Source organism: Zalophus californianus, chromosome 9 (genome assembly GCF_009762305.2).
Source record: "Zalophus californianus isolate mZalCal1 chromosome 9, mZalCal1.pri.v2, whole genome shotgun sequence".
In the NCBI taxonomy this organism is placed as follows: domain Eukaryota; kingdom Metazoa; phylum Chordata; class Mammalia; order Carnivora; family Otariidae; genus Zalophus; species Zalophus californianus.
The window spans coordinates 80509180-80535260 of NC_045603.1; the positions used below are offsets into that span (position 1 = coordinate 80509180).

A 26081-nucleotide genomic window follows, 5' to 3' on the forward strand; every position below is an offset into this window, starting at 1 on the left:
ACTTGCTTTAGAAAGCACTGTTTATGGAGATGTTGGGCTAATACATTCTCCAAAGTGTATGTGTTTTTAAAAGTTCTCTCTGTCGTTTATATGGACTTCCCAACCAGTCTTCAGTAATCGCCACATCAGTGCCTAGGGGGCTTGTTATATCCCTTGGACATGGACAATTTAATGCAGTCCACATCAGAGATATTTTTAAAGCACCTACAACGTGTTACAACGTAAAGATGTTGAAGATAGATTCAGTCCAGCCCAAAGCCACAGAACGAATCAATAAAACCGATTGTTCTTGTTCCCACATATCTGTACTCAGTAGCACTTAGAGAAAATTTCAGTGAAACCACTAAGAAATTATCCCGTCATTTTGGAGTATTTAATATCTACTTTGGTATGGTCATTGTAACATTCAGAAAGATGTATTTAAAATATAAATGATGTTGCCATGATGGTGGGAGAGATAAAGCCTACTCCTAGATTGCTCACTATCAGCTAATTTAAAGAAAGTCTAATTCCCCGCTTTGTTTTCTTAGAATTATAAACTAATCATCATCAACTCTCCTCATAAACTGTCAGGTCCTAACAAAGTTACCTCTGAAGGTATAAAATAGATTCTTACTTTATGAGCTTCAGTGTTTTCTTATACCTTCCTTCTGGGTCAGTGAGAAAACTATGGTCCACAGAATAAATGCAGTAGCTTGAAAAGCAGAATTCAAACCACACAGGCCAGTGGTCCCTGTAGAAGCAGTAGAAGCAAGGTTCTCTCACAAGAGGAGCATAGGGCTGAGGTAAGGTCATTGTCAGCTGTGGTGTGACCACACCACTAGGATTTCTAGTGAGAACAGACAAATAAAAGCTGGTGTTACACCAAGATACCCACCTCACTTGGGCCTGACTGAGAACAACCCAAATGACAAAACTGTCGTGGTTTTTCTATGTAAATGTGGTAAACATCTTTAGGAAGCTAACTGATTACACAGAAATAATTATTTGTTGTTATGAATAATATGGAAACTAATTACTATCTACTCTGTATTAAGTACATGGTAGGTTCTTTGCATGCTTGACTGTTACTCCTCACAACCACCTTACAATTATATTTCCCACTTTTAAAGATGAAAAAATTGAGTATCAGAATTATTAAGTGACCAGATTATTAGGCTACTCACCTAGTTAGTTAGGATGGAGGTGAGAGGAACCAAATGTGAACTCTTGTGGATTGCCTATTTTCTTAATTACTTCCTATAGGCAAACAAATGGATTGTGTAAATCATTTATGATTTTAAAGAATTTAATGATCATAGGTAGTATTTTATCCATCACAGAACTGGCTATTAGCCTTGAACCTAAGACTATCTGAGAACTTTACAAAAATATCTTGGTTCACCACCGTAATGTATGCATAACAGTCGATGAAGAGCATTATTTCTGTTACTCATTTGTAACTAGATGCAGGCTCTATTTGCTGACCATACAAATGAAACCTGTAGCAGTGAACAACACAGCCCAGGTGAACTGTAATCCTTCTAGTCTGATCACAACCAACAACTTCAATTTTCAGCTTCCAGGGAAGGAAGCAGTAATACAGGGAGCCTTACACATACTTGAATTCCCAACTGCTTGGTTGAATCTATGTTGGAGTGGACCTGGTCTTATAACCATGAGATGATGGTGATAAGAATGGTATTTTCACTTAACTGATATGGGGAAGTAGAAGCAAAGAAGAGTGTGAGTAAAGTTGTCAGAAGGTTAGTGATAAAGAATAATCAAGGCTAAAATGGAATGGGAGGGTCGTTAAGGATACAACGAGGAGAGCTTTTCCTTTATTTAACATGTCCTTTCCACTCAGAAAAATCACCATTTCCAGCTCATCACATAGTTTAACAGAAATGAGCAGGGGTTTTTTAGTGTTCATAAATTATAATGTCTCTGTTTTATAGGTTAAGCAATAATCTCTTCAGATATTTATACTACCAGGAAGAAAGGCAAAGTAGAAACAAAGTGTTTTCAGATACTCTACTGGCTACTCTCATAACTCAAAACTAACAGAGATTGGAAATTAAAAATTGCAGAAGAGTAGTTAATACATGATTTGAGATTATTTTGATCCTCTGGGGAAAATAACAAAATTAAGCTTAGTATCTATCTCTGCTGTGTCCCCAATTCCACATTACTGGGAAGTATTTACACTTCAAAAGTTCAGAGCTGGGAAGATGATAACTCTTTCTATAACCAATGTCATTAACAAAATGTCCTTAGGAGATCCAACTAGAAATAACCTTTAAACCAATGTTTCTCTGAACACATGATCTTAGATTCACCAAGAACAAAAAAGATTTCATAGGAAAATTATCACAGTTCCAAGGACTGTATCAAATATCTTTAATATGTAATTAAATATATCAGAGTTCAATTAGATTTGATTTAAAGAGGTATCAAATACTCTACAGAGAACAATTGAAAACTCATTTATGATATGCAGCACGACTGGCCCATATGTAAAATGACCTTACAGGTATTGCTGATATGTGCATGTGTGTGTGTGTGTGTGTGTGTGTGTGTGTGTGTCCATGTGTGTACAAGAAATTTTAAAAACTCCCATTTTTTTCTATTTTCTTGTTTCCTAGGTCATTAATTTTCAGTGTGTCTTTTGGTTCAATCTTTTTTTTCAGAGGAGTTGACCCATTTGTGATTTTTTTTCATGGCAGTTTATATTGTCAGGGTAAGTGTCATAAGGGAAGTATGCCCTTTTGGTCAACAGAGGGCTTATAACTTCCTCATTCTATAGAGAGGCTATAAAGATGATAACTACCAGTCATTTTCTAATTCACTCCACCTCCTTATATGATGTTATTTATAATGCCATCATATTTTCCTATATATAATTTTCTTCATGTAGTTTTGTCCATGTAATTTCGATGTTTTCACTGCATATGAAGAAATAACTAAATCAATTTTAAATAAGAATACTGGGAGAAGAATGGATAAAAAGTTGTGGTACATCCATACAACAGAATACTACTTGCCAATAAGAAGGAATGTACTATTCACTGTATGTTAATTATACTTCAATTAAATTTAAAAAAAAAGAATGAACTATTGATATAAGCAATGATCTGAATGAATCTCATTAACAGTATGCTGAGACAAAGAAAACAAACATAAAATAATACAAGCTGCATAATTTCATTTATATACACATTTTTTAAAGGTCAAAACTAATCTTTGATTATTGAATTTAAGAAGTGATTATGGAGTTGGCATAAGAGAATTGACTGGAAAGGAGCAGGAGGGGACTTTCTGGAATGATAGAAGTCTTCTTTATCTTGGCTTAGGTGATGGCTATGTGAGTGTAAACAATTGTGAAAACTCATTGAACAACACTTAAGATCTATGCATGTTATTTTATGTAATGACATCTCAGTTTTCAAAATGTGATAAAAAGAACTCTAGGGAGTTACTGTATAACCATCAGTAATTAACAATTGAACAAGTTGGGAATTTTTTAAGTTTATTATTGAAGTATAGTTAACGTACAATGTTATATTAATTTCAGGTGTCCTCAGATTTCACAATGCTATTCATTAATCAGTGCTCACCATGGTAAGTCACAATAGTCACCATCTGTCACTATACAAAGTTATTGCAATACTATTGACCATATTCCCTATACTGTACTTTTAATCTCTATGACTTATTTATTTTATAACTAGAAGTTTGTACCACCAATCCCCTGCATCTTTTTCACCCATCTCTCCACCCACCTCTCTCTTCTGGCAACCACTGTATTTAAGAGTCTGTTTATTTGTTCTGTTTTTTAGATTCTACATGTAAATAAAATCATAGGGCATTTGTCTTCCTCTGACTTATCTCACTTAACAGGATACCCTCTAGGTCTATCCATGTTATGCCAAATGGCAAGATTTTCATCCTTTTTTTTTTTATGGTTGTCCCAAATGGCAAGTTTTCATTCTCTTTTCCATTATAATGGAATACATATATATATATATATATATATATATATATATATATATATATCACATCTTTATTCATTCATCTATGGATGGACACTTGGGTTGCTTCCATATCTTGGCTATTGTAAATAATGCTGCAATAAACAGGAGTCCATATATCGTTTTACATTAGTGTTTTTGTTTTCTTTGGGTAAGTACCCAGTAGTGGAATTACTGGATTATGTGATATTTCTATCTTTAATTTTTTGAGAAACGATACTGTCTTCTATTGTAGTTGCACCAATTTACATTCCCACCAAGAGTACACAAGGATTCCTTTTTCTCCACATCCTTGGCAACACTTATTTCTTGTCTTCTTGATAATAGTCATCCAGCAGGTATAAGGTGATTACTCATTGTAGTTTTGATATGCCTTTCCCTGATGATTAGTGATGTTGGGCATCGTTTCATGGGTCTGTTGGCCATCTCTGTGTCTTCCTTGGGAAAATGTCTATTCAGATTTTCTGCCCATTTTTAAATCAGATTGTTTTTTGGTATTGAGTTGTATAAGTTCTTCATATTTTTTGGATAATAGAGAGTTGGGTTTTTTCAATTATCTTAACAAACTCTTAATTTTCTCCGCCTTTCTGGCTCCTCTGTATTAATCATCTATTGCTACATAATAAATCACCCCAAAACTTAGTGGTTTGAAACAATAATAATTATCTATTATTTCATAGTTTCTGTGGGTCTCATATTCCAATGGGGCACAGCAAGGATGGTTTGTTTCCTCGTGCTATCTGGGGTATCATTTGGAAGCCTTGAGGACTGGGGCCTGGAATCAGCTGAAGTTTTGGCTGAAGCAGAAGGCTCTGCTTTCAAGGTGACTCACTCCTACAGCTAGCAAGTTTGGTCCTCTCCATGTGACCTCTCCACTCACTGGCTCTCCACAGGGCTGTTTGAGTATCCTGACAACATGGTAGCCAGCTCAACCAGAACAAGAGAGTCAGAAATGGAGAGAACAAGGTATAAGCTATCCTTTTCATGACAGGGCCTCAAAAGTCTTAGTAACCTAGTAACTCTTGAGTCACATTCTTTAATATGAGAGTCACTAAGTCCAGCCCACACTCAAGGGGAGAAGAATTTAGATCCTTCTATTTAAAGGAAGAGTATCAAAGTATCAAAGAGTATCAAAGACATATTTTAAAAACCAGCACACTCTTCCTTCTCAACTTTCTTCATGGACTGTATTTCCTTTGCCAAACTCCTGGATGTTGGTATTCTTTGTCTTCCGTCTTCTTACACTACACATTCCATGGCTTCACTGCAGATTCCCAAATCTAAGGAGCCCAGACTTCTGTCCTTAGTTCTAGGTCTGCAAATATAAATACCTACTCACATCTCCATTTGAATGTCCCAAATGTACCCCAAACTCACTCCCTCCTTGAACTCCACAGAGAATCAAGTAAGGTAAATATAAAATGTCCAGAGGCTTTAGTGGCAAGATGGCCACTGATTGCTTTTGCCAAGAGCAGTCCCATATAGTAGTTTTAAGGTTTCAGTGAGTTTAAGAGTGAGTGGGAAGGGACAAAGGGGAAGAACATGTGTAAAGAAATCTATGGAAAAGCTTAGCAGAGAAGGGAAGGGGAAAAAAACCTGTAGCTAAAGGGATAATATAAAGTTGAGGAAAATTTTGCCTCTTTTTTATTTTTGGGGGGATAATTGATCAGGTAAGTTCCTTGAGGCAGGAGAATTAGTCAGATGGAAATTCCCTTCATACGCTGAGATAGGAGGAAAGAATGTAAGACTCAATAGAATGCAGTTAAGTTTGCAGGGTTGGAAAGAAGGCAATTGAGAGAATTCAGATCTTCAGTCTCTTCTAGGATATGTATACAATGAATGTAGTGTCAAATATTTTTCTTCTAAATGATGCAGATTTTAGATATAGAGCCTTTCTACTTCCAGATTCTATTTCACAACACATTTATCACTATGCCTAATTTAGACACACTTTCATAAAACCACATCGTTTTCTGAAAATTTTCTCTAAAAGAACAAAAACATAATTTTCTGTGAATTACAGAAATAATAATGTCTGGAATGTGTATACCTATTTTTATAGGTTAGAAAGTTCTCTCACATATTATCTCTTTAAATCTAACCAAAACTCTATAAAGTCAGAATTTCTTCAGAGTGATTAAGTGATTTGCTCAAGGCTATATTTTTCCATCTTACTCTAAGACCGGTGTCTTTTCAATATATATTTTAGCTGAATGACTCGGACTTTGTTAGATTTATTGATACACAAAAAATTGCACAAGTTTAATGTATATCTTGAGTTGAATTTTTCATTGCATGAAGAAATTGCATTAGTACATTTATGTTAACACACAGGTTTGACATGTTAACATATGTAGTAAGAGCTCTGCTCCCAATTCCAATGTGTGGGCTTTTTCCCCCGATAACACCAAGCAGTTCTCCAAACGCCAGCTGGGTGTTCTACTTTTCAATTCAATTCTGACTCTATTGACCCAGAGACAGCCTTGATTCCATAGGTTAAGGGTTCAGCCCCACTTAGACGAAAACTGGCCCAACTTCAAATGTTACCTGTGCTTCTGACTTACTGCCTATGGATCAGAGGTTCCCATGATCCTCTCCTTGGGTTTGATTAATTTGCTAGAGCAGCTACAGAACTTACTGGCTTGTTACAAACTATATGAAAGGTTACTAACCAATAGCTAGATGAAAAGATACAAAGGGCAAGGTCCATAACAAAGGAGCTTCTGTCCTCATGGAGTTTGGGGCCTGGCACGGTGGCATGTAAAAGCATTCTAGTTCACCAATGATCCCTGTCCTTTGGGTTTTTATGGAGGCTTCATTACATAGCCTGATTAATTCATTGATTATGGGTGATTGATTCAACCCCCAGTCCCTCTCATCCCTGGAGGTCAGGGGGTAAGACCAAAACTTCTAACTCTCTAATCACACTGTTGGTTCTCCTGGCAACCAGTTCCCAACCTTAAGGACAGGCCCAGTATCATCTCATTAAGATAAAAAAGACACCTTTATCACACTCATCACTTAGGAAATTCTGAGGATTTTAGGAGCTCTGTGCCAGAAATGAGACAGAAACCAAAGATATATTTCCTATAAAATCACAATATCACAAGGGTACACAGCGCTTTGTACACAGAAATCCCTGCCAAGTCCCAGGGCAGCAAGGACAGATGCTGTCTAGAGTCCAGATCATAAGCACCATGAGGGTAGACACCATGCCTTCCTAATCACCATCAGTCCTGCAGTACTCAGCACAGTGCATAGAACACCGTACGGTTTTAGTAAATATTTATAGATTCTAAATAGTCATGCTGCTTATTCACGATTCATCTGGATTCAGATATTTCTGACATAAACAATATTTCTTTAAAAGCCTTGAATTTTATATTTTGTTTGCCCATTTTTAAGAGTTGTCTTTAGGAATCATTCAAATGGACGCTTCAGATGAATTATAATCAGGCTTTCTAAATAATAGCATTAAAAACACCACAAAGTCATTTTAAATATCCGATGTGCTATAAGCAAACTCTATGATTTTCACTCTGACCACGAACCCTCCTTCTTAGTTAGAAAAACTGAGTCACTGTCTGACCCTAAGCCAGACTGACGTCTTTTATCCTTTTCATAATATGCAGGTTTCCATAGACTTATAATTCCCTGCATTTGGTTCCATATCCAGTCATCACCACCTTTAAAGACATCTTTGGCCCAAAGACAAATTCATGCCAGCCATGTTCTCTTTCTCCTACAGTTCTTCTGTGAATTCTCTCATATGTAGCTCTGAATGCAAACACTGGACTCAGGCTGCCCAAGTTCCAGTCTTAGCTCTAACTCTTAACCAGCTGTGTGGTGTAGACACTTTCCCACACCTCTCTAAGCCTCAATTTCCTCTCTATAAAATGTGAACATTACAAGTACTTATCTCAGAAGGTTGCCATGAAGTATAAATACAGTAGTTCATGAAAACATGAGACCATTTCCTGACATGGATAAGTAATCAATAATTGTTAGCTATTATCCTAGCCCTGCCCTATTTTCTTATTCACTTTTCTTTTCCTATGCATTATCTTTCTCTTTGGCAATTCTGTCCTCGTGGTTTTTCCTCCCACATTCTCCACAGAAGAGTAGAACCCTCCCTGTCCTCTTATACTCACTGCCTGATATCTCTCAAGCTTTAGCTACGAAATCAGTGCTTTGCTTCATAATATGATTTTATTTTTCCTCACCACCACCCACTGTATTCTCACCCAACTCTGTAATTGGGACTTTTCCAGAATGATCCCTAGAGAAAGATGATTTAGCCCACTCTCTTCTATTGCTTTCGAGCTCCCTCCACCTGAACTTTGACCCCACCCACTGCTTCAGGGAAGTGACTGTCCACAAATGCTGTCTGACACCCCAGCCAATCATAAAAGGGCTGCCATTTTATTTATAATCTTGTGCTATGCACCCTGTGAAGGTAACATCAAATTAAGATGGAAATTCACACCTGACTTCCCCAACTGATTTCAAATTATGTTCCAGAAGTTGCTAAATTGCTGGCACTTCAAAAACAATGTTTTGATAATCTAGTATTAAGCTAGATTAGTTAAATTATGACAGAAAAAAGTTTCCATTTCTGAAATGTTACACTCCTTGAAAGATCACACATGATATGATGGATGACACTGTTTTTGATGGCCTAAAATCCCTCTAATGTTGGAGGATGACCCCTCACCCATCTCAATATGGTCTTGTGAGACTGCTGCCCACTCCATGACCACAGGAATGGGCCTTTGGCCCTGGTCTAGCCAATCACAGTATCCCTGCTCCTACCCTGGGTTTAAAGGTCGGGTACATGAAGGAGAAGCCAAGGCAGAATGAGTAAGAATCCTTCCATTAAGCATGAGGTAAGGATGCTGGGGTGGGGTGCAATCCTCTCTCTCTCTCTCTCTCTCCCTTTTTTTTTTTTTTTTTGGAATGGAGTCTACCAATTGTAAGGTTTCTTTCCCACAACTTGGAGAGAGTCTTTCTACAACAGGTGAGAATAAGATCAATGAGCAGAGAAAAACAGAGGTGAGAGAGAGAGAATTTGACATTATTTGAGCCTCAGAAAAGAGCTCTGCCTGAAGCAAGCTCCTTGAGTATTCCAAGGCAGGAAATTGTCTTATTTGCCACTATACCACCATTCTTGGCACACACTAGGTGCTCAATCAATATTTGTTGAATGGTTAAATAAATAAACAAGTCAAAAGATATTCCTTTTAGGTGAGTTATTTCTATCCCTTGAAACTGGAAGCTACCGTAACTAATGCACCCACCCAGGTGAATTTCAGCATTGCCCATGAGCATCCTCATCTCTGCAACAACAGACCTACAGTGGCAGAAGAAAAACATAGAGAAATGACAAGTGAGTAGTGAGTTCATTTCCAAAAAGACAGGAATGTTTAAGTAGCACATTTTTTTTCTGTCAAACTGTGTAGAAAAATATGAAGCCATTGTAGGGTAGGATAGACATTTTATAAGGTGTCTATTTACAACAATTTGGCATGTGGGGAAATGCCAATTGTTATTTATAATCTACACCACCTTTAGCTTAGGTGCATTTGTACAAATAAAGCATCGTGCTCAATTAGTTAATTATACCTGAAACTTTTGTTGCTCTTTTATTAGCCCAAATCATAAAATTAGGTAGTTACGTTTACAGATACTTGCATGCACTGGTGTTGAGCCAAGAATGCAGGTCAGAATTGCCTACAGAGTATTTAAGATGTGTTTTGGTGTTTTTTTTTTCCTAAATGCCTAATTTAGTTATATTTGGGATGCAGTTTAGGCCTGTAGTATGTTTAGGATGTACCCTCATGCTTAAGTATCCCTCTACAAACCTGCCCCGGACACAGCCCAGCTAAGCTCAACACTCTGGCTGTCTCCTAACGCAATTCCTTTCCCAAAGGCTAACTGTTTAACTATATCGTTTTAATTCTTCTTGGTGCCACTTTCTCAGTAGTGAGCTGCCTTTACAACATTCCTTCCTGCATTCATTCAATAAACATTTACTGAGTGCCTAATATTGTTAAGTAACCCAGGTGGCAGGGAGGGTCAAAAGGCAGGTTCCTGCCCTCAAGAAGCTCACATTCAACTGGAGGGAGACAACTCCCAGAAAAGTGTAATAAAGTGTGACATGTGTGAGAACAGGATTGCATGTAGAGTACAGCAAGGCACAAAGGGCAAAGTGACTCTACTGCAGTATGTCACCATCTAAGGCACACAGACTGGGTAGTTGGGAAATAGGTGGCATAGCAGAGTGATCATTCATGACTTGTCCTTATTTATCTATGAGGTGACTCTGGAATGTATCAGGTAGGACCTGCTGGTTCCTGAAATCCTGTCAGTCAGCCAACAGCTAGCTCCTTCCCCATGCCTAATTCTTGGAGACTATCCTTCCCAGTTTCACTTTTGTGCTCCTCTGCCCCCAGGGTAGTAAGGGTATAATCAGACTGGGACAAGGTATGGGGAGGAGGGTGTGACTGACTAAACACCCAACTATATTGCTGGCCCTCGGGGGACAGTTCCCCTGAATACTGGAGAACCAATTCTCGCTGGAATTCATGAACCCCATGCCCATCAATCATCTGCGGCTTTCCTCAACATCTATTTTTTACTTAGTGATATTTTTTGTCCATAAGCAATCTTCAATAAACATTTAACACATCATGTCAGTGGTCAGGAAGAGTATTTTTTTCTTTCTTTTTTTTTTTTTGCATTTTTCTTTCAATATCATGTATGATTCTAAAATTCATGCATAATTTTAAGTTTTGTTCCTAAAAGCCTAAACAATCCATATTTTAAATCAAAATAATTTATCTTCTTATACATCCTCTTTAGAGGGAGTAGGGGAAGCAAAACAAGAGAAGAAAAGGGAGGAAATGTGAAACATTTATCAAAGTGAGTTGCTTGGGTTTTAATAAGAATGAAATTGGCACCTAGAAAACAACCTATCAAAATGTTAAAAGCAATTGCCTGGAGGCGGGGAGCAGTGGAACATAGATATTTTCCCCTTCTTCCTACTTTTCTGTTGTCCTCTAATGGGCACATTACATTATGATGTAACGAACCAACCAACAAACAAAAACAAATTAAAAAACAAAACAAAACAGAAAACCCCTTAGTTTTCAAAAGAAACTCACTTCATTGTTCCAGAGGCTGCATTTCATTTTTGCTTTCTTCCTCTTTATGAGAGAAAATATTTCCATTTTATTTACTAATATTTATAATAGTCTTTCCTCTGTGGTTGCCTGTCTAGGAGAAAGATGAACTATGCCATTAAATGTTCTACATATTGACCACTGATGGTCTTTGGTCATATCTCCAGCTTCTACTCACTTTCAAAGTCCCAGCTGACTTGTCACCATTCTCCAACATCCGAAGGGAGAGTTCACAGCCCTGGTCACAGGTCAGATGTTCGCTCTGTAAATACAAGGTTTACTCTACAGAAAGTTCTATCTCAAGCTCCCCTTCTCTGTGAAGATTTTCCTCACTCTCCATGCCATTGAACTATTTCTCTTTTGAACTTCTACAGCATTATATATATGATGTAAGGTATTATTTATATGAGCTTTCAGTCTGTATTTGCTTTACATGATAACCTTCACTTGCAAAGCATCATTGGTTAGTTACTGTGTGCTAGGAACTGTGTTAGCACTCAAGAGTGAACAGGATGGCGGCGCCTGGGTGGCTCCGTTGGTTAAGCATCTGCCTTCAGCTGGGGTCATGATCCCAGGGTCCTGGGATCAAGCCCCACATCAGGCTCCCTGCTCAGCGGGGAGTCTGCTTCTCCCTCTCTCTCTGCCTCTCTCTCCCCTCCTCCCCGCTTGTGCTCTCTGCTCTCTCTCAAATAAATAAATAAAATCTTTAAAAAAAAAAAAGGATGAATGGGATGGATTACAGAATAGAGTACAATAAATAACAGCAATTTATAAATACACACAGTGCTTTGCAAATCCAGAAAGGGAGTACCTTACTCTTTGCCCATCCAGATTGTTTTTTGCAGGCTCTGGAGCAGCAATCTTCCCATGTTCCACCCTACACCTTGACTGCCACCCCCAAGAAATTGTTATGGGCTTGTTAGAATCCAGTGCACCCACTGGCATAGTGGTGTCAGCAGGTCAAGCTTGCTTATTCTTCCTCTCCTCAAGTTTTCCTTCATAAGTGAATGTAGCAGGCCAAGTTGGGGGCTGTTTCTTTGGGAAGCTCATGGCCTCCTGAGGCTCTTATTTGAGGACTGGTTCCTTTATTCCAGTTTCCTCCTTCCATGTGGCCATCTAGAATACCGTATAATTTGGGATGATGACCAGGAGCTGCTACAAAGCCCAGGATGGATGGCTAGCCTCGGCTTTGTGATCCAGCTCAGAACCACACTGCAACCTAGAATGGTGTCTGGGTCCAAAGTCCAGCTAGCAACTTCCCACATTGTCTACATATTCATATCCCTTGGGAAACTCATGAGGAAGGGAGGCTGTGGTTGGGAGTACATCTAAGTAGTCTGAGTACCCCTTTTATAATACTATCAACACCCTCCCTAATTTCTAACATGGGCCATTTTGGGTAGAGATTGGATCTTAAATTTTTTTATAGTTATCTAAACAAAAGACAATTAGATACATAGAGGATGCTCAATTTTAAAAAAAATCACAACTTAGTAGATGGAGAAATTCTCTCTGGACCAGATGTTCATATATTAATGGAATGTAATTTCAATTATAAGATGCTGCTAAGATAATACTTTTAAAAGAAAGTTTTGTGATAAAAAGAGATAGGTATAAGATACTAAGATAATGGTAACAATTTCTGAAAGTCTAAGGGGGTAGAATCAGTCAGTGGTTCTGATTCCTGACTGTGTATCATCAGAATCACCCACAACGTTCTTTTTAAATACCTGTGACCTAGACCTTTCTCTAGAGATTCTAATTCAGGAAGTAGATTAGGCATACAGCATTTGTACTTTTCAAAGACTATAAATGTTCTTGATACATGGCTAGGATTGTAAAACGGTCTCAAATTAAAAAAAAAAAAAAAAAGAACAAAGTCCAGGCACCAATTAATGCATCTGAAATAGCTCTGGTCCTTCACCTTTGTCAATTAAAAAAAGTTAAGCTTTTACTTAGTAAAGCTAGAGTTAGTCCCAAAATTTGGAATTTTTCTCTGGGAGGTTTCATCAAAGATGATTTAAAAACTAATCAAGATAATTATCTTTTTTACTTAATCATTGTGTAAACCTAGCCCGTTATTTTTATTTTGTTAGAGACTGATCACCAACTTAGGACAGAAATTTAGAGTCAGAGGTAATCAACTCATTCCTCCACTCCTGCATTGAGCTTCCCATAGTGAATGCTCAATAAGCGCCTCTTGAATGAATGAATGAATGAATGAGTGAATGATTCCACATCCTCATTTTTATAAATGAGGCTCAGATTAGTTGAGACACCTGCCCACACGCTCACTCCACATTGATGGCTGTGTTGTGACTTAAAATCAGGTTAGCTCACTCTTCAAACTCAACTCTTTCCATCCTGCCACGTGCTTTACTCACCTCCAAACGGCTGTCAATCTGGAGAATGCTATTAGCTGCCATATCGAGCATTAAAAGCAATGTACCACACAGGGTTTAAGAACAATTCTCAAATAATAATTAACAAAAATATGTGTTGCAAACAGGAACTATGTGAGTGGAAAGTGACACACTTATTTTCTACAGAGAAGCTCTGGCTTCTTTAAAACTCAGGTTTTGATTCTGTATTTCTAAATTGCACAATGTTACGCTCCCCTTATAGGCATTAATATGCCAGGTTTAGTTTACTTTGATTTGTCCTTCAGGCCATTATTTCACTGGATATGTTTGGCTCTGATCATCCTACAAAGCAAAAAAACAAAACAAAACAAAACAAAAACAAACAAAACAAAAACTAAACCTTGATCTATAATTGGTGTCTCTGTTGTCACAATCATACATTTTTAGATAAGACTGCCAGATTACCTCCCTGATAGCCTTTTGTAAACCATCCTGTAGAACCAAGAGAAACTGTGGGTTTAGAATGCATTCTCACCACGCCTCCTTTTTAAGCCACCACTGAGAAAACAATTATAGCAGTAAGACAGAGGAAGGGGGCTACCATTGTTACCGACCTCCTTCCAACAGTCAGAATGTCAGAGTAGGACTTTGGTCCTAGATAATAATTTTGTTTTACAACGTAATTTTTGCTGCTATCTTGTCTTTAAACAGAAGATCACAGTAACATTCATCCAGGTAGACAAAGAAGTGGATAAAATGAAAGTTTTCCCAATTCTACTGACAACAGTTTCTTTGGGTAAAAGGAAGAAAAAAATGAGTATTAAACTCTAAGAAAGGAAAAAGATTTTCTCAGAGATCACAGTTTTTTACTGATAAGACCGAAGCGATAAAGAAAATAGATCCCCTTTAAACAAAAGTAAAACTTGTGTGAGATTCTGTGCAGTATCAGAAAATCATTCTGCTTTCTGCGAAGCCTGTTCCTGGTCCTCAAACAATACGGTCTCTTCCCCGGAGCACAGCCAAACTGGTGAGCATTATCATGGGCGCATCTAAATGAACTGGTAGTTAGTCGAGGTTGTTTCCCCCCTGGAGATGCTTGATTTTTCCCTTCCAGAACTATATGTTCTGCTACATAGCTCCTACTTTTATTCTTGCCCTCAGGAGGCTCTATTCCTGCAAGCAACACTTGATACGTGTTTTAGCTTGGAGCTGAACTCAATGCTGCTGAGCTCCGAACTATGTTCGGGGTGCTGCATGATTACAAGATGTTTCCTGATGCTTGAGAAGATAAAAAGACAAAAATCCGACGCTCTCTCCATTCCTCTCCAAAGATCTCAAGCACCTTTCGAGTTTTTGTGTCTCTTAAAATAATGTTCCTTTCACCCCAGAATATATCTCTGGACTAAAAATGCTTAGTTATTAAACTGTAAACATTAAAGCTAAATATTAGCTCAGGGGGAAAATAGACTGTGTACCCAGAAAGCCCAGGGGACAGTTAAGTGAGAAAAATTAAGTCTCTTAAATTTAGTGGTTTGGTTTACATTTTGTAGGATGAGATTATGTGTCTGTAATGTACAATGGTGGGGCTTCTGGCGCTGGTGTGGGAGGTGAAGTAAAAAGTCCCTTCCCTTGTTGTCGCCTCTGACTAGGTTCTGAAAGCACCCTAGTGTCTCAAGGTGTCAGGACACTCTGTTCATCGTGTCAAGAAAAGAAATCTCGCTGCTCTGCACACAGTCGTGCGAATGAATATTCAGCACCTCCAACTCAGATTCACGGCTAATGATCCAGATTCTGTATCTTCAAGGGCCAATTGTGCGGCCTCCTTCTTGCACGCTGCCTTTCTTTTTTAGCAGTTTCATTATTTGTTCACACCTCCAGGAGAAGAAGTGGAGAAAGAAGATGAAACATAAATTCACCAACTTTTTTCAACTTACATCCTTGCCAAGTTCTCTGGTTCCAAGAGGGCTGTGGGAGAGCCTGGAGCTCTGAGGGGGGAAGGCTTCTGCTGCGTGTCACCAACCTACCACCCAGCACACATCCTCACCTCAGGACAAAGGGACAAACGGTGTCCTCTGGACAAAAGGACAGCAAGCAGCCTAAGTAAGTATTTTCCTACGGCACTGCAGAAAACCAAAAAAAAACAAATAATAAAAGCCTGGCTAAATTCAGGATCCAACCCTTCTGAAGGTTTCAATCACCCAAGAGCTGGGCAAGAGCAGAGACGGCAACACTGTGTGTGTGCGTGCGTGTGTGCATGTGTGCATGTGTGTGTGAGGGTAGTCGAGAACCCACAGAGAGGCAACGCTTCGATTGGGTTTGTTGCCTTCTTCAACAGGTAGCCTTATACCGAGAAGGATGAAATTCAGTTTGCTTGTTCTTGATGGCTTTCATAGAGTTTGCTGACACCATTTTGCAGGGCCTCTTAGGAAGCATTTGGAACTTTGGCCATACAGTAGAGCCAGGATTTCTGACGCGGTATGGGTGCAGTCATGAGAAACTGAACAAAACGCCCAGGCAGAGCTTTTGTTGGGGATGGTTTAAGGAACACAGTGCGCCCACAAGCAACACTGTGAAATGGAGAAGGTTTCTCTTGACATGGGACCCCCCTCACTTTTGAATCCTCCTCTATCTTGATGGTACCGTGTCACTTGCCTCCACTCCCCACACCACAGCGCCTGGCTCCGCTCCCCAGAAACGCGGGTGACAGCAACCCCTCAGCGTGAGTGAAATCCAGGCCACATGGTATGAGCTTAATCGCTTCCAGCCCTTCCCCTTGCCCCCAGTATAGAAAGTACAAACACCTCAGGATGACTCCCCACCTGGCCCCTCCACCCTCACCCTCTCCTCTCTGCCCAGTCTCCAGCCACACGAGGGTCCTGTCCTTCCTCAAGCACTGCTCCCTTCTTGCCGCAGGGCTTTTGAATGTTCTGCTCTCCATGGCTGGAACACTCTTTCCCCCACTGTCCCCTTGCTATCTCCCAGGAAGCCTGCCTTGACCCCAGTCAGCTCTGCCCCTCAAGCCCTTTCCTAGAGCTCTGTGCAGCTCCTGCCCAGGTCCCTATGTCAGCGCTGGTTCTTCGGGTGATGCTGTGCTCCCTCCCCAGCAAGAAGTCTGTGCGTCTCTGAGCTCTTGACATAGACATAGTTATTGCTGCATCCCCAGCACAGAGGCTGGCCCGCAGCAAATGCCAAATAAATATTTGGTGACCGAATGATTCAATGAATTAATTAATCTAGCCCAGATATCTACACTAATATCATATCCTTAAAGAATCTAGTATCTTTTAACTCTTAAGAAGGCTTTCAGGTTTTTACCCCAGGCCGACTGCTCCTACCGGAGGAACAGACCAGAGGCCACCCTTGCTGCAGAAGAGACCATGCGAAGATGCTCAGGGCACATCTGAGCTTCTGTGTTCGAGCAGCTGAGATGTCTGCCTGCATCTGAGCCAGATGACTCTGTTCTTTGTTTCTCTCCTCTCTCCCTAACCCCTCCCATATTACAGTCCCCCAAATTTCAACTGATGAATTCAGAATCCATTCTTACTGGGCTCATTAATTTGCTTTCCTTCCCCAGTCCTCCCACTTAAGCTGGGTTTCACCTTCTATCCGCGAGCTTACTCCACCAGCCAAGCAAAGACAGTCCTTCTTCATTTGCCCCCTTCTGGACTTCGGATTTGCATCCTTACAACGATTGTTAACATTTATATAGCACTGAATATATACTAAGCACACATGTGCTTGCACACATACACACGTATTTAATCCTTCTGACAACAATATTAGGAAGGTACTATTATTTCTATTCTCTAGATGAGGACGATGAGGCACAGGAAAATGAAGTTACTTGCCCAAAGTTACCAGCTAGAGATAAGGTTGAAACCCATGTGGTCTGGCTCCACAGTCCACGCTCTTAACTACCATACTTGCTTGTTCCTCGTGTGTTGGGGAATGTCTATTATTGCTCTGACCACACCATTTTCTGCAGTTCTCACTCCTAATACCTACTGAGTGAGCATCAAAGCACGTGACCTTGCATTTCCTGGCCTCGAATAATGGGACAACTGCTAAATAGCTGACCTAGGAAATTTGATCCACAGGTCAGCCAGCGAACTAAGATTTGGGGCCTTTTTCAAATGATAATTTAGACCAATCAGATTCTCCTCTTGAAAGTCTGGAGCTGGGAAATGAGCAACAAGACCTGCCCTTGGCCTATGTCAGAGAGACGACCCACCCTGCTACACAGGATATATACAGAATTGGATGGTACCACACTGGGTCTTGTGCAAGACGAGTAAGTAGAAAGCTGGCTGAAGCAGAAGACCATAGCAGACAGTTAGAAGACGTGAGAGAAACCATGTGGCACTTGAGGTTTGGAGAGACTACTTCCAGTTCTTGAGTTTTCTAGTTCCCGCTTTTCAGGATTTCTGTTCCTTACAACCCAAAGATGTATGACGAGAACCTACTGGTCCTTAAGGGCCCGAGTCAGCTCTCCCAGGTGAGAAGAGGAGAAGAAAACAGGAACTCCTTGATGAGATGGGAAGCTACAGGTGGTGCAGAGTGGGCTTAAGTCATATGTGAAGTCCTATGCGAAGTTTCTGTCACCTTCACAACCCTTCCTCCAGGATGATCCCAACTATCCACTGGGCACCATGACTGCTCAAGGCTGAGCACCTGTAAGGGTTGAGGAGGGAGACAAAGGTGTCCAACCGTACAGCATTTATCTGAGTTTCTAGAGTCATGAAGCAACCAACCCCATATGCCACGGTTCCATGAGCATGGGCTGGAATAGCAAGCCACTTAAAAGTGAAATCTGGTATTCCGTAGTTCTCATTCACTGAGAAACAGGTATAATAATAACATGATAAGGACATTAAAATAATGTTATATGCTTCACAAAACACTTTTACTTAAATTGCCTCACTGTAGCAAGGATGCTACAGCCCCATATCCATTCAGTCGCTGAGCTTTGCTAGTCTTATATTTTAAGGATAAAATTCAACCTGAATAGCTTTGCAAAATCACACTAAGAAATTTGGACTTTACTCTTAAGGTAATAAAAAACTACGGCCAAGATTTGAGCAGGAACGAAGTGTGTTTCGATTCAGATTTTGAAGACTCTACCTGGCTACTGTGTGAGTGATGGACTGATGGAGAGGAAGAATGGAGGCAGGGACATGAGGAGGGAGGCTGCTGTAAGAATCCAACAGGGAGACGGTGGTGGCTTGAACAAGGCAGTAAAATTGGGGATGAGGACAGAGAGAAAATAATGCCCAAGTATCTGACTTAACCAACTCGGGGGGTGGGGTTTCCATGATAGAGGATAGAGTGGCTACTTCCAAAGAGTATCTAGATCATACAACTTCAACTGTTTTGGAGGAATATCTGCTTTTAATTTGCACAAGCACCGGAGAATACAAGAATAGAAGCAATAAAGAAGATTTTTGGTAATGAAGATACTGAGTTGAGTCGTCCAGCGATGGTCAGCTTCCAATTGCATGCAAAGGGGCATAACCAAATCCAGGCTGCTGGCTTTAAATATACTGCTTGAGCATCCTTATCTAGAGTTTGTCTTCCTTCCAGGATTAAATTTAGTAGAACTCTGATACAAATATGAGAGCCTTATGAGAGGTATAGACCCATCATTCATACTCTCATAAACTTTCATTTATTACTAAATGTGATTCATATAACCCAATATTCTATGACCAATCTAATGATTATGAATCTTCTATCTATAAAAAGCTTGAAAGAGAGACTGAATAAATTATTTCATTAGAATAACTCAGATTAAAATATCTGAATGAAGAGAGAAACAAAAAACTAAAAGAATTTCTACATCTGAAATATATTTTATAATTTAAGAAATTCAAAATATTTTTATACTCAGAATATGATTCACTTAAAAAAACATGAAATTACAGCTTTTGTAATTTTTTAATTTTAAGAAATAAGCTCTGTGAATTACATAGAATTGTATTTCCCATAATAACTAATGGTTCAAGTAAACTGCCTCTTTGAAACGTCTGTCTGAAAGTCTGAGGCATCACCTCAGCCTTTCTGTATAGTTCTCTAAGACAACTGAACTGGATATACTATTCATAAATATGATTGTCATTAGTCCTTAAAGAAATTAAAATTCCCATAAAGACCACAAAAAATATAATTCTCGAGATGGTAAGAGAATGAAAAGATGTGCCATAGGCTGGGAGAAAATATTTACAAATCACATACTGATAAAAGATTTGTGCCCAGGATATATAAAGAATTCTCAAAGTCAAAAGTAAGGGTAAAAATTAACCCAATGAAAAATGGGTCAAAGATTTGAATAGACAAGTCACAAAAAAAGGTATATGGATGGCAAATAAGCACCTACAAGTACAGTAAGTATAATGCGTAAGTATAATATTGTTAGTCATTAAGGAAATGTTAATTAAACAAATAATTATAACCGATTAACTAAAATTAATCTTACTAATTTAAATTAGTTAATTAAAACAACAATGAGCTACCACTACACACCCAATAGAATGGCTAAAATAAAGAAACTGAGCCTTCCAAGTGATGGTGAGAATGTGGAAGAATTGGAACTCTCATACTCTGCTCGTAAGCAGGCAAAGCAGCAAAAGTTTCTTAAAAAGTTAAATATAAACCCAGCATATGACCCAGCCCAAAAGAAATGAAAGCCTATATCCACACAAAGACATGTATGCAAATATTCATGGCAACTTTATTTGTAAGAGTCTTAAAGGGGAAACCACCACACGACAGAACTGCAAAAGTTATTCTGTGAGAAAAAAAGCCAGACAGATAAAAGCACATATCGTGCTATGAAATCCTAGAAAATGTAAACTAATCTATAGTGGCAGAAAGCAGACCAGTGGTTTCCTGGAGATGGTAGGAGAGATGGGGAGAGGCAGAAGGAATGGATTACCAAGGGACAGAAGAAAATTTTGAAGGGTGATAGATATGTTCATTATCTTGACTGTGGTGATGATATCATGGGTATATACATATGTCAGAACTTATTAAATTGTACACTTTAAATATGGGCAATTTATTATATGTCAATCAGACCTCAACAAAGCTGTTACAAAATGGGGAAAAAAGTTGGTAGATGTGGTCAGTATTTGTAGTTTAAGTAGAGCCTGAAAAACAATCAATATTTAACTAAGAGGGTATTTAAAGATCAGATGTGTATAATAAGACAGTGATGATGCCTGAAAGTGTGAATTCGACCTTTAAATAATGTCTAACATTTTTCATGGCTACTGCAAGGAAGCTCCCTGATTTATTTTCACTTCATCTCTACTAGATTGTTAACAAGGTGTATTTATTTTCTTGGTGACCAAAGAAACCCTGATCATTTCCTCCCTAGGATGCTTTAACCATGACAGCCCTGCCTTCCATGTCCTAGAATGTTCCACTAAAAGAAATCTGTGACCTTAATACAGAAATCATATGTATTGCATATTTATTTCATTTGAGTGTTTGAGATGGCTGCAAATGAATTTTTCCTTGTCTATCAGTTTTATAAATCATTTCTTCATTCATCCTTGAAGACATCATTTAAGTTTAATCATCACTGTACATGAGCCACAGTCAACATAATCACAAAAAAAATTAAGAAAAATAATCAGGGCAATATATTTTAATGTACTGGGATTTCACTTCCAAATTTCCTGAGACCTAAAATCTGAAGATACGACAACTAGTCCATCAATCCTTAAAAGTTTTTTTTTTTTTTTTAAGAGAAACACCACGGGCTTCTGATATAATGACTGAGCATACGTATTTCCTATCCTCCTTCCCAAGACCCTATTGAAATGGCCATAAGGAAGTAAAAAGGGAAGAGAAAAAAAAAAAAAAGCCTGTAAGTTTAAAGAGTAGTGAGGGAAGGGAATTATCAGCATGTGAAAGAGATCAACAAATACCTGAACGTGGGTAACAGGAAGGAAGCATTCTGACTGGAGAAGCAGTCTTGATTGTCCCCCAAAAAGAGGATTCCAGAGTTGGCATTCCAAGTAGAGCCCTAGGAAGGACCATGAGCAAAGTTCAGAGGCGACCTGAAAACTGGGGACTTGATGAAAGCTCTGTTGACGGAGAGTGTGCAGTTGCACACACCATCCCCATCTCCACCCGCACTCCGCAGTGCAGAATACCCAGACATGCCAACCTGACATCTAGCCCCATGCTCTAAAGAGATGAAACAGACGGAGATTCCTATGATGGCAGGTCATGCTCCAGAGTAAAGTCTCCCCAATTCTGCAAGTTGGACATCACCCGGAAGCCTGGCACTCATTATATCCTGTCCCATTGTCTAAATATGAACAGGCAATCAAGGATTATGGAATGCATCAATAAAATGTCCTTTAGGCTGAAAGCCTTTCCTTCCAGTGGCACAAAAATCTCACCTGGCTTTGAGCCTATAGAGAAGGATGTGCAGGGAACAGTATTTATAAAGTCATAGCAGTGCAAATGCTGTTCACTGAGAATTCAATCCACACAAAAACATGATACAGGAAAGATAAGTTGATACAGGATAAAATTTACAGGATACACTGTCAGAAATAGGGAAGCAGAAGAGAAGGAGTAAAGATGGAGGGAAGGTGAATAAAGTCATATCCTCTTGCTTTATAGGGTAGAGTCAAGAGACTATTTAAAAAAAGTAGTAGACTAACAAAGGGAAAAATGTAGTAAGGCAGCAAGTCAAGGCCTAATTATCTTATTTATATTTAAAATGACATATGAGCATCTAGTTAGGGATCATACGAATAAGCTATAGCTTCATCTTTCACAGCACAGATGTTTTAGACACTCCCTAAAATTGCTAAGCAAGAAATGGAAGAGGAAGCCTATTACTTTAAGTAGTGATTGTCACTACCCAGAAAAGTGAAAGCAGCAAGGGAGTAGGGTGGATATTTACCTCTGGTGAGTGGAAGTGATGAGTTAAAGACCAGGAGACCTTTTTCCCACAAGAAATCCCTCTTCGAATGTTTGGATTTTTTTTTTACCATATCCTTGAATTATTTTCATATGTATTTTAAAAATCCTAAGGTGAATGTATATACATCACACCAAAATAAACACCAAATATTACAAGTGACTCTCATGACTTGGGCAATTTTATATATTTTATCTCATTTGAGCTACACCTAGGGGGTGGGTAGGCGTGGCCATCCTCTTACTTCAGGGAGAAACCCAGACTAGGTGTGTTCTGATGGCCCCCCGGGCACACAGGCTGAGTGGCAGAGATGAGGCCAGAGCAGGAGTCTTCTGATGCCAACTCCAGTATGCATTCCTCTGTGCCAGCCCTTCTCAGAAGTTGGGTTTTAGCATTTCTTTATACTCCTACAAATTCAGAAACCCAAAGACATTGTGTCTATATAGATCTTATCTACGGATATTTACTGGATTAAAAGTTTAAACGGAGATCTTTAAAAATATTTCTTTATTAATCCATTGAAAAACAAAACAACCCATAAGGTAACATAAATATTTTAAGAAATATAACTGTAGTTTCTGAAACAAAAAAAGTAGTAGAAACAGGGGCAATATTTTAAATATTTGTAAATCTCTGGATTGACAGAAGACAGTGGGGTTCTCATAACTGCATGTGCATGCATTGGTTTGAGACAGCACGCATGAAGTAGCCCCTGGAGAGGTTCCTCTGCCCACGGAAAAAGGGCAAAGAATATCTTAGCATAATTAAGGAAAGAGTTTTGACTGTGCAAGTCCCCTGAAAGGGTTTCAGGGACCTCCAGCGGTCTCCAGACTATACCTTGGATTCCACTCCTTCAAGAAGCTTTCCTTGATTCACTAGCCTTTGGAGATGTATCTTGAAAGAAGTTGCTGTGGCCGATGTCAAAGAGGTTACTGCCTATGTTCTCCTCTAGGATTTTATTGGATTCCTGTCTCACATTGAGGTCTTTCATCCATTTTGAGTTTATCTTTGTGTATGGTATTAGAGAATGGTGGAGTTTCATTCTTCTGCATGTGGCTGTCCAATTTTCCCAGCACCATTTATTGAAGAGACTGTCTTTTTTCCATTACATATTTTTTCCTGCTTTGTCGAAGATTATTTGACCATAGAGTTGAGGGTCCATATCTGGGCTCTCTATTCTGTTCCATTGATCTATCTATGTGTCTGTTTTTGTGCCAGTACCATGCTGTCTTGGTAATCACTGCTTTGTAATATAGCTTGAAATCAGGCAACATGATGCCCCCAGCTTTGTTTTTCTTTTTCAACATTTCCTTGGCAATTTGGGGTCTTTTCTGATTCCATACAAATTTTAGGATTGTTTGTTCCAGCACTCTGAAAAATGTCATTGGAATTTTGATTGGGATGGCACTGAAGGTGTAGATTGCTCTGGGTAGCATAGACATTTTAACAATGTTTATTCTTAGCAAAAATGAACTTTTGGGACTTCATCAAGATAAAAACTTCTGCACAGCAAAGGAAACAGTCAAGAAAACAAAAGAGGCAACACACAGAATGAAAGAAGATATTTGCAAATGACACTACAGATAAAGGGCTGGTATCCAAGATCTATAGAGAACTTCTCAAACTCAACACCCAAAAAACAAATAATCAAGTCAAAAGATGGGCAGAAGACATGAACAGACACTTCTCCAAAGAAGACATACAAAAGGCTACAGACACATGAAAAAATGTTCATCATCATTAACCATCAGGGAAATTCAAATCAAAACCACACTGAGATACCACCACCTTAAACAAGTTAGAATGGCAAAAATTGACAAGGCAAGAAACAACAAATTTTGGAGAGGTTGTGGAGAAAGGGGAACCCTCTTACACTGTTGGTGGGAATGCAAGTTGGTACAGCCGCTTTGGAAAACAGTGTGGAGGTGCCTCAGAAAATTAAAAATAGAGCTACCCTATGACCCAGCAATTGCACTCCTGGGTATTTACCCCAAAGACACAGATGTAGTGAAAAGAAGGGCCATATGCACCCCAATGTTCATAGCAGCAATGTCCGCAACAGCCAAACTGTGGAAACAGCTGAGATGCCCTTCAACAGATGAATGGATAAAGAAGATGTGGTCCATATATACAATGGAATATTACTCAGCCATCAGAAAGGATGAATACCCAACTTTTACATCAACATGGATGGGACTGGAGGAGATTATGCTAAGTGAAATAAGTCAAGCAGAGAAAGTCAATTATCATACGGTTTCACTTCTTTGTGGAACATAAGGAAGAGCATGGAGGAGAAGGAAGGGAGAAATGAAGGGGGGGGATTTGGTGGGGGAGACGAACCATGAGAGATGATGGACTCTGAGAAACAAACTGAGGGTTCTAGAGGGGAGGGGGGTGGGGGATGGGTTAGCCTGGTGATGGGTATTAAAGAGGGCACGTACTGTGTGGAGCACTGGGTGTTATACGCAAACAATGAATCGTGGATCACTACATCAAACACTAAGGATGTATTGTATGGTGACTAACATAACAATAAAATAAAATTTAAATAAATAAATAAATAAATAAATAAATAAAATCTTTAAAAAAGAAACTTTCCTTGATCTCCCCAGGAAGAACTCAGTCACCTTCCATCTCGTTCCCACAGCTCACTCCGTGAACGTCAAGTTAGTCCTAATTTTATTAATACTTGTTAACAAACCCATGTCCTCTACTAACCCGAAAATTTACCTGTGTTCCAGTCCCCGCCTAGCGTCTTCTACAGTAGGATATACTTAGGAAATACTCAATACATGTGGAATAAATAAATAAATGAAGTCCAGAAGTGTACCACAGCGACAAAGGAGCAACAGAACTATCTACAGTGATCTGGTGGAGAAGCGGAACAACCAAACTAGAATACAGTGACATTGCTAAGAAAAGGAGCTAGGAAATTAAGCTGAATGGGTTTGAAACTCATCTCTGCCACTTACTCACTGTAGGATTTATTTATTTTTTTTAGCTATAAGATTTTTGACAAGATACTTAATGTATCTACATCTCAGTTTCCTTATCTGTAAAATAAGGTTAAAAATAATACTTGTGCAGTTACTGTGATGATGAAATGTGGTCATTTCTATAAATTGCATACAATGCTGGACAAATGATGAGCACTTATGTTTATTATTACTTCTATCACTGGATGGGCAAAGCTATCATTCTCTCAGTGTCCACCATTTGACTAATAAGTGGGGCAAAAACACAGGGGAAAATACCTACCTCCAAAGAGGAACTTGTTCAATAAGCGTTTATTTATTCAGTGAATTCCAAAACATAAAATATCAGATTCTGAATTGAAGCAAGTTTCCTCTCGCTTACTTGGAATTAGCAAATCATAGACCACAGGGAAAAATTAGAGCAATGACAATAGATGATTAAAGAACAAGAGGTGAAGCCTACGATTCAGGGATATTTGTGGAGATTTTTTTACAGTGCTTCGTTACTTTGAAAGGATTTCAATAGTGGTAATCAATCCAATTGTTTGGATCCTAGTAAATACATGAAGGCTCTTAAAATCGCTCTATATTCTGAGGTCAGCTTTAATGTC

The 26081-nt window shown here is 39.0% G+C and overlaps 1 protein-coding gene across 7 annotated transcripts in view; it reads right to left on the bottom strand.

Moving 5' to 3' along the window:
- Positions 1–26081, bottom strand: part of SSPN (sarcospan) — a 250908-nt gene that overhangs the window by 173981 nt on the left and 50846 nt on the right. For 3 of the 7 annotated variants that reach the window (XM_027593403.2, XM_027593401.2, XM_027593402.2), the window contains exon 3: positions 11370–11453. The exons of 3 other annotated variants lie outside the window; for them this stretch is intronic. In XM_027593403.2, the coding sequence (XP_027449204.1) occupies positions 11370–11408 (39 nt within the window). In that variant the 5' untranslated portion in view covers positions 11409–11453. Of the gene's footprint in view, positions 1–11369; positions 11454–21485; positions 21505–26081 lie in introns of those variants that run through there. One more of the 7 variants, XM_027593407.2, reaches the window with a different exon arrangement.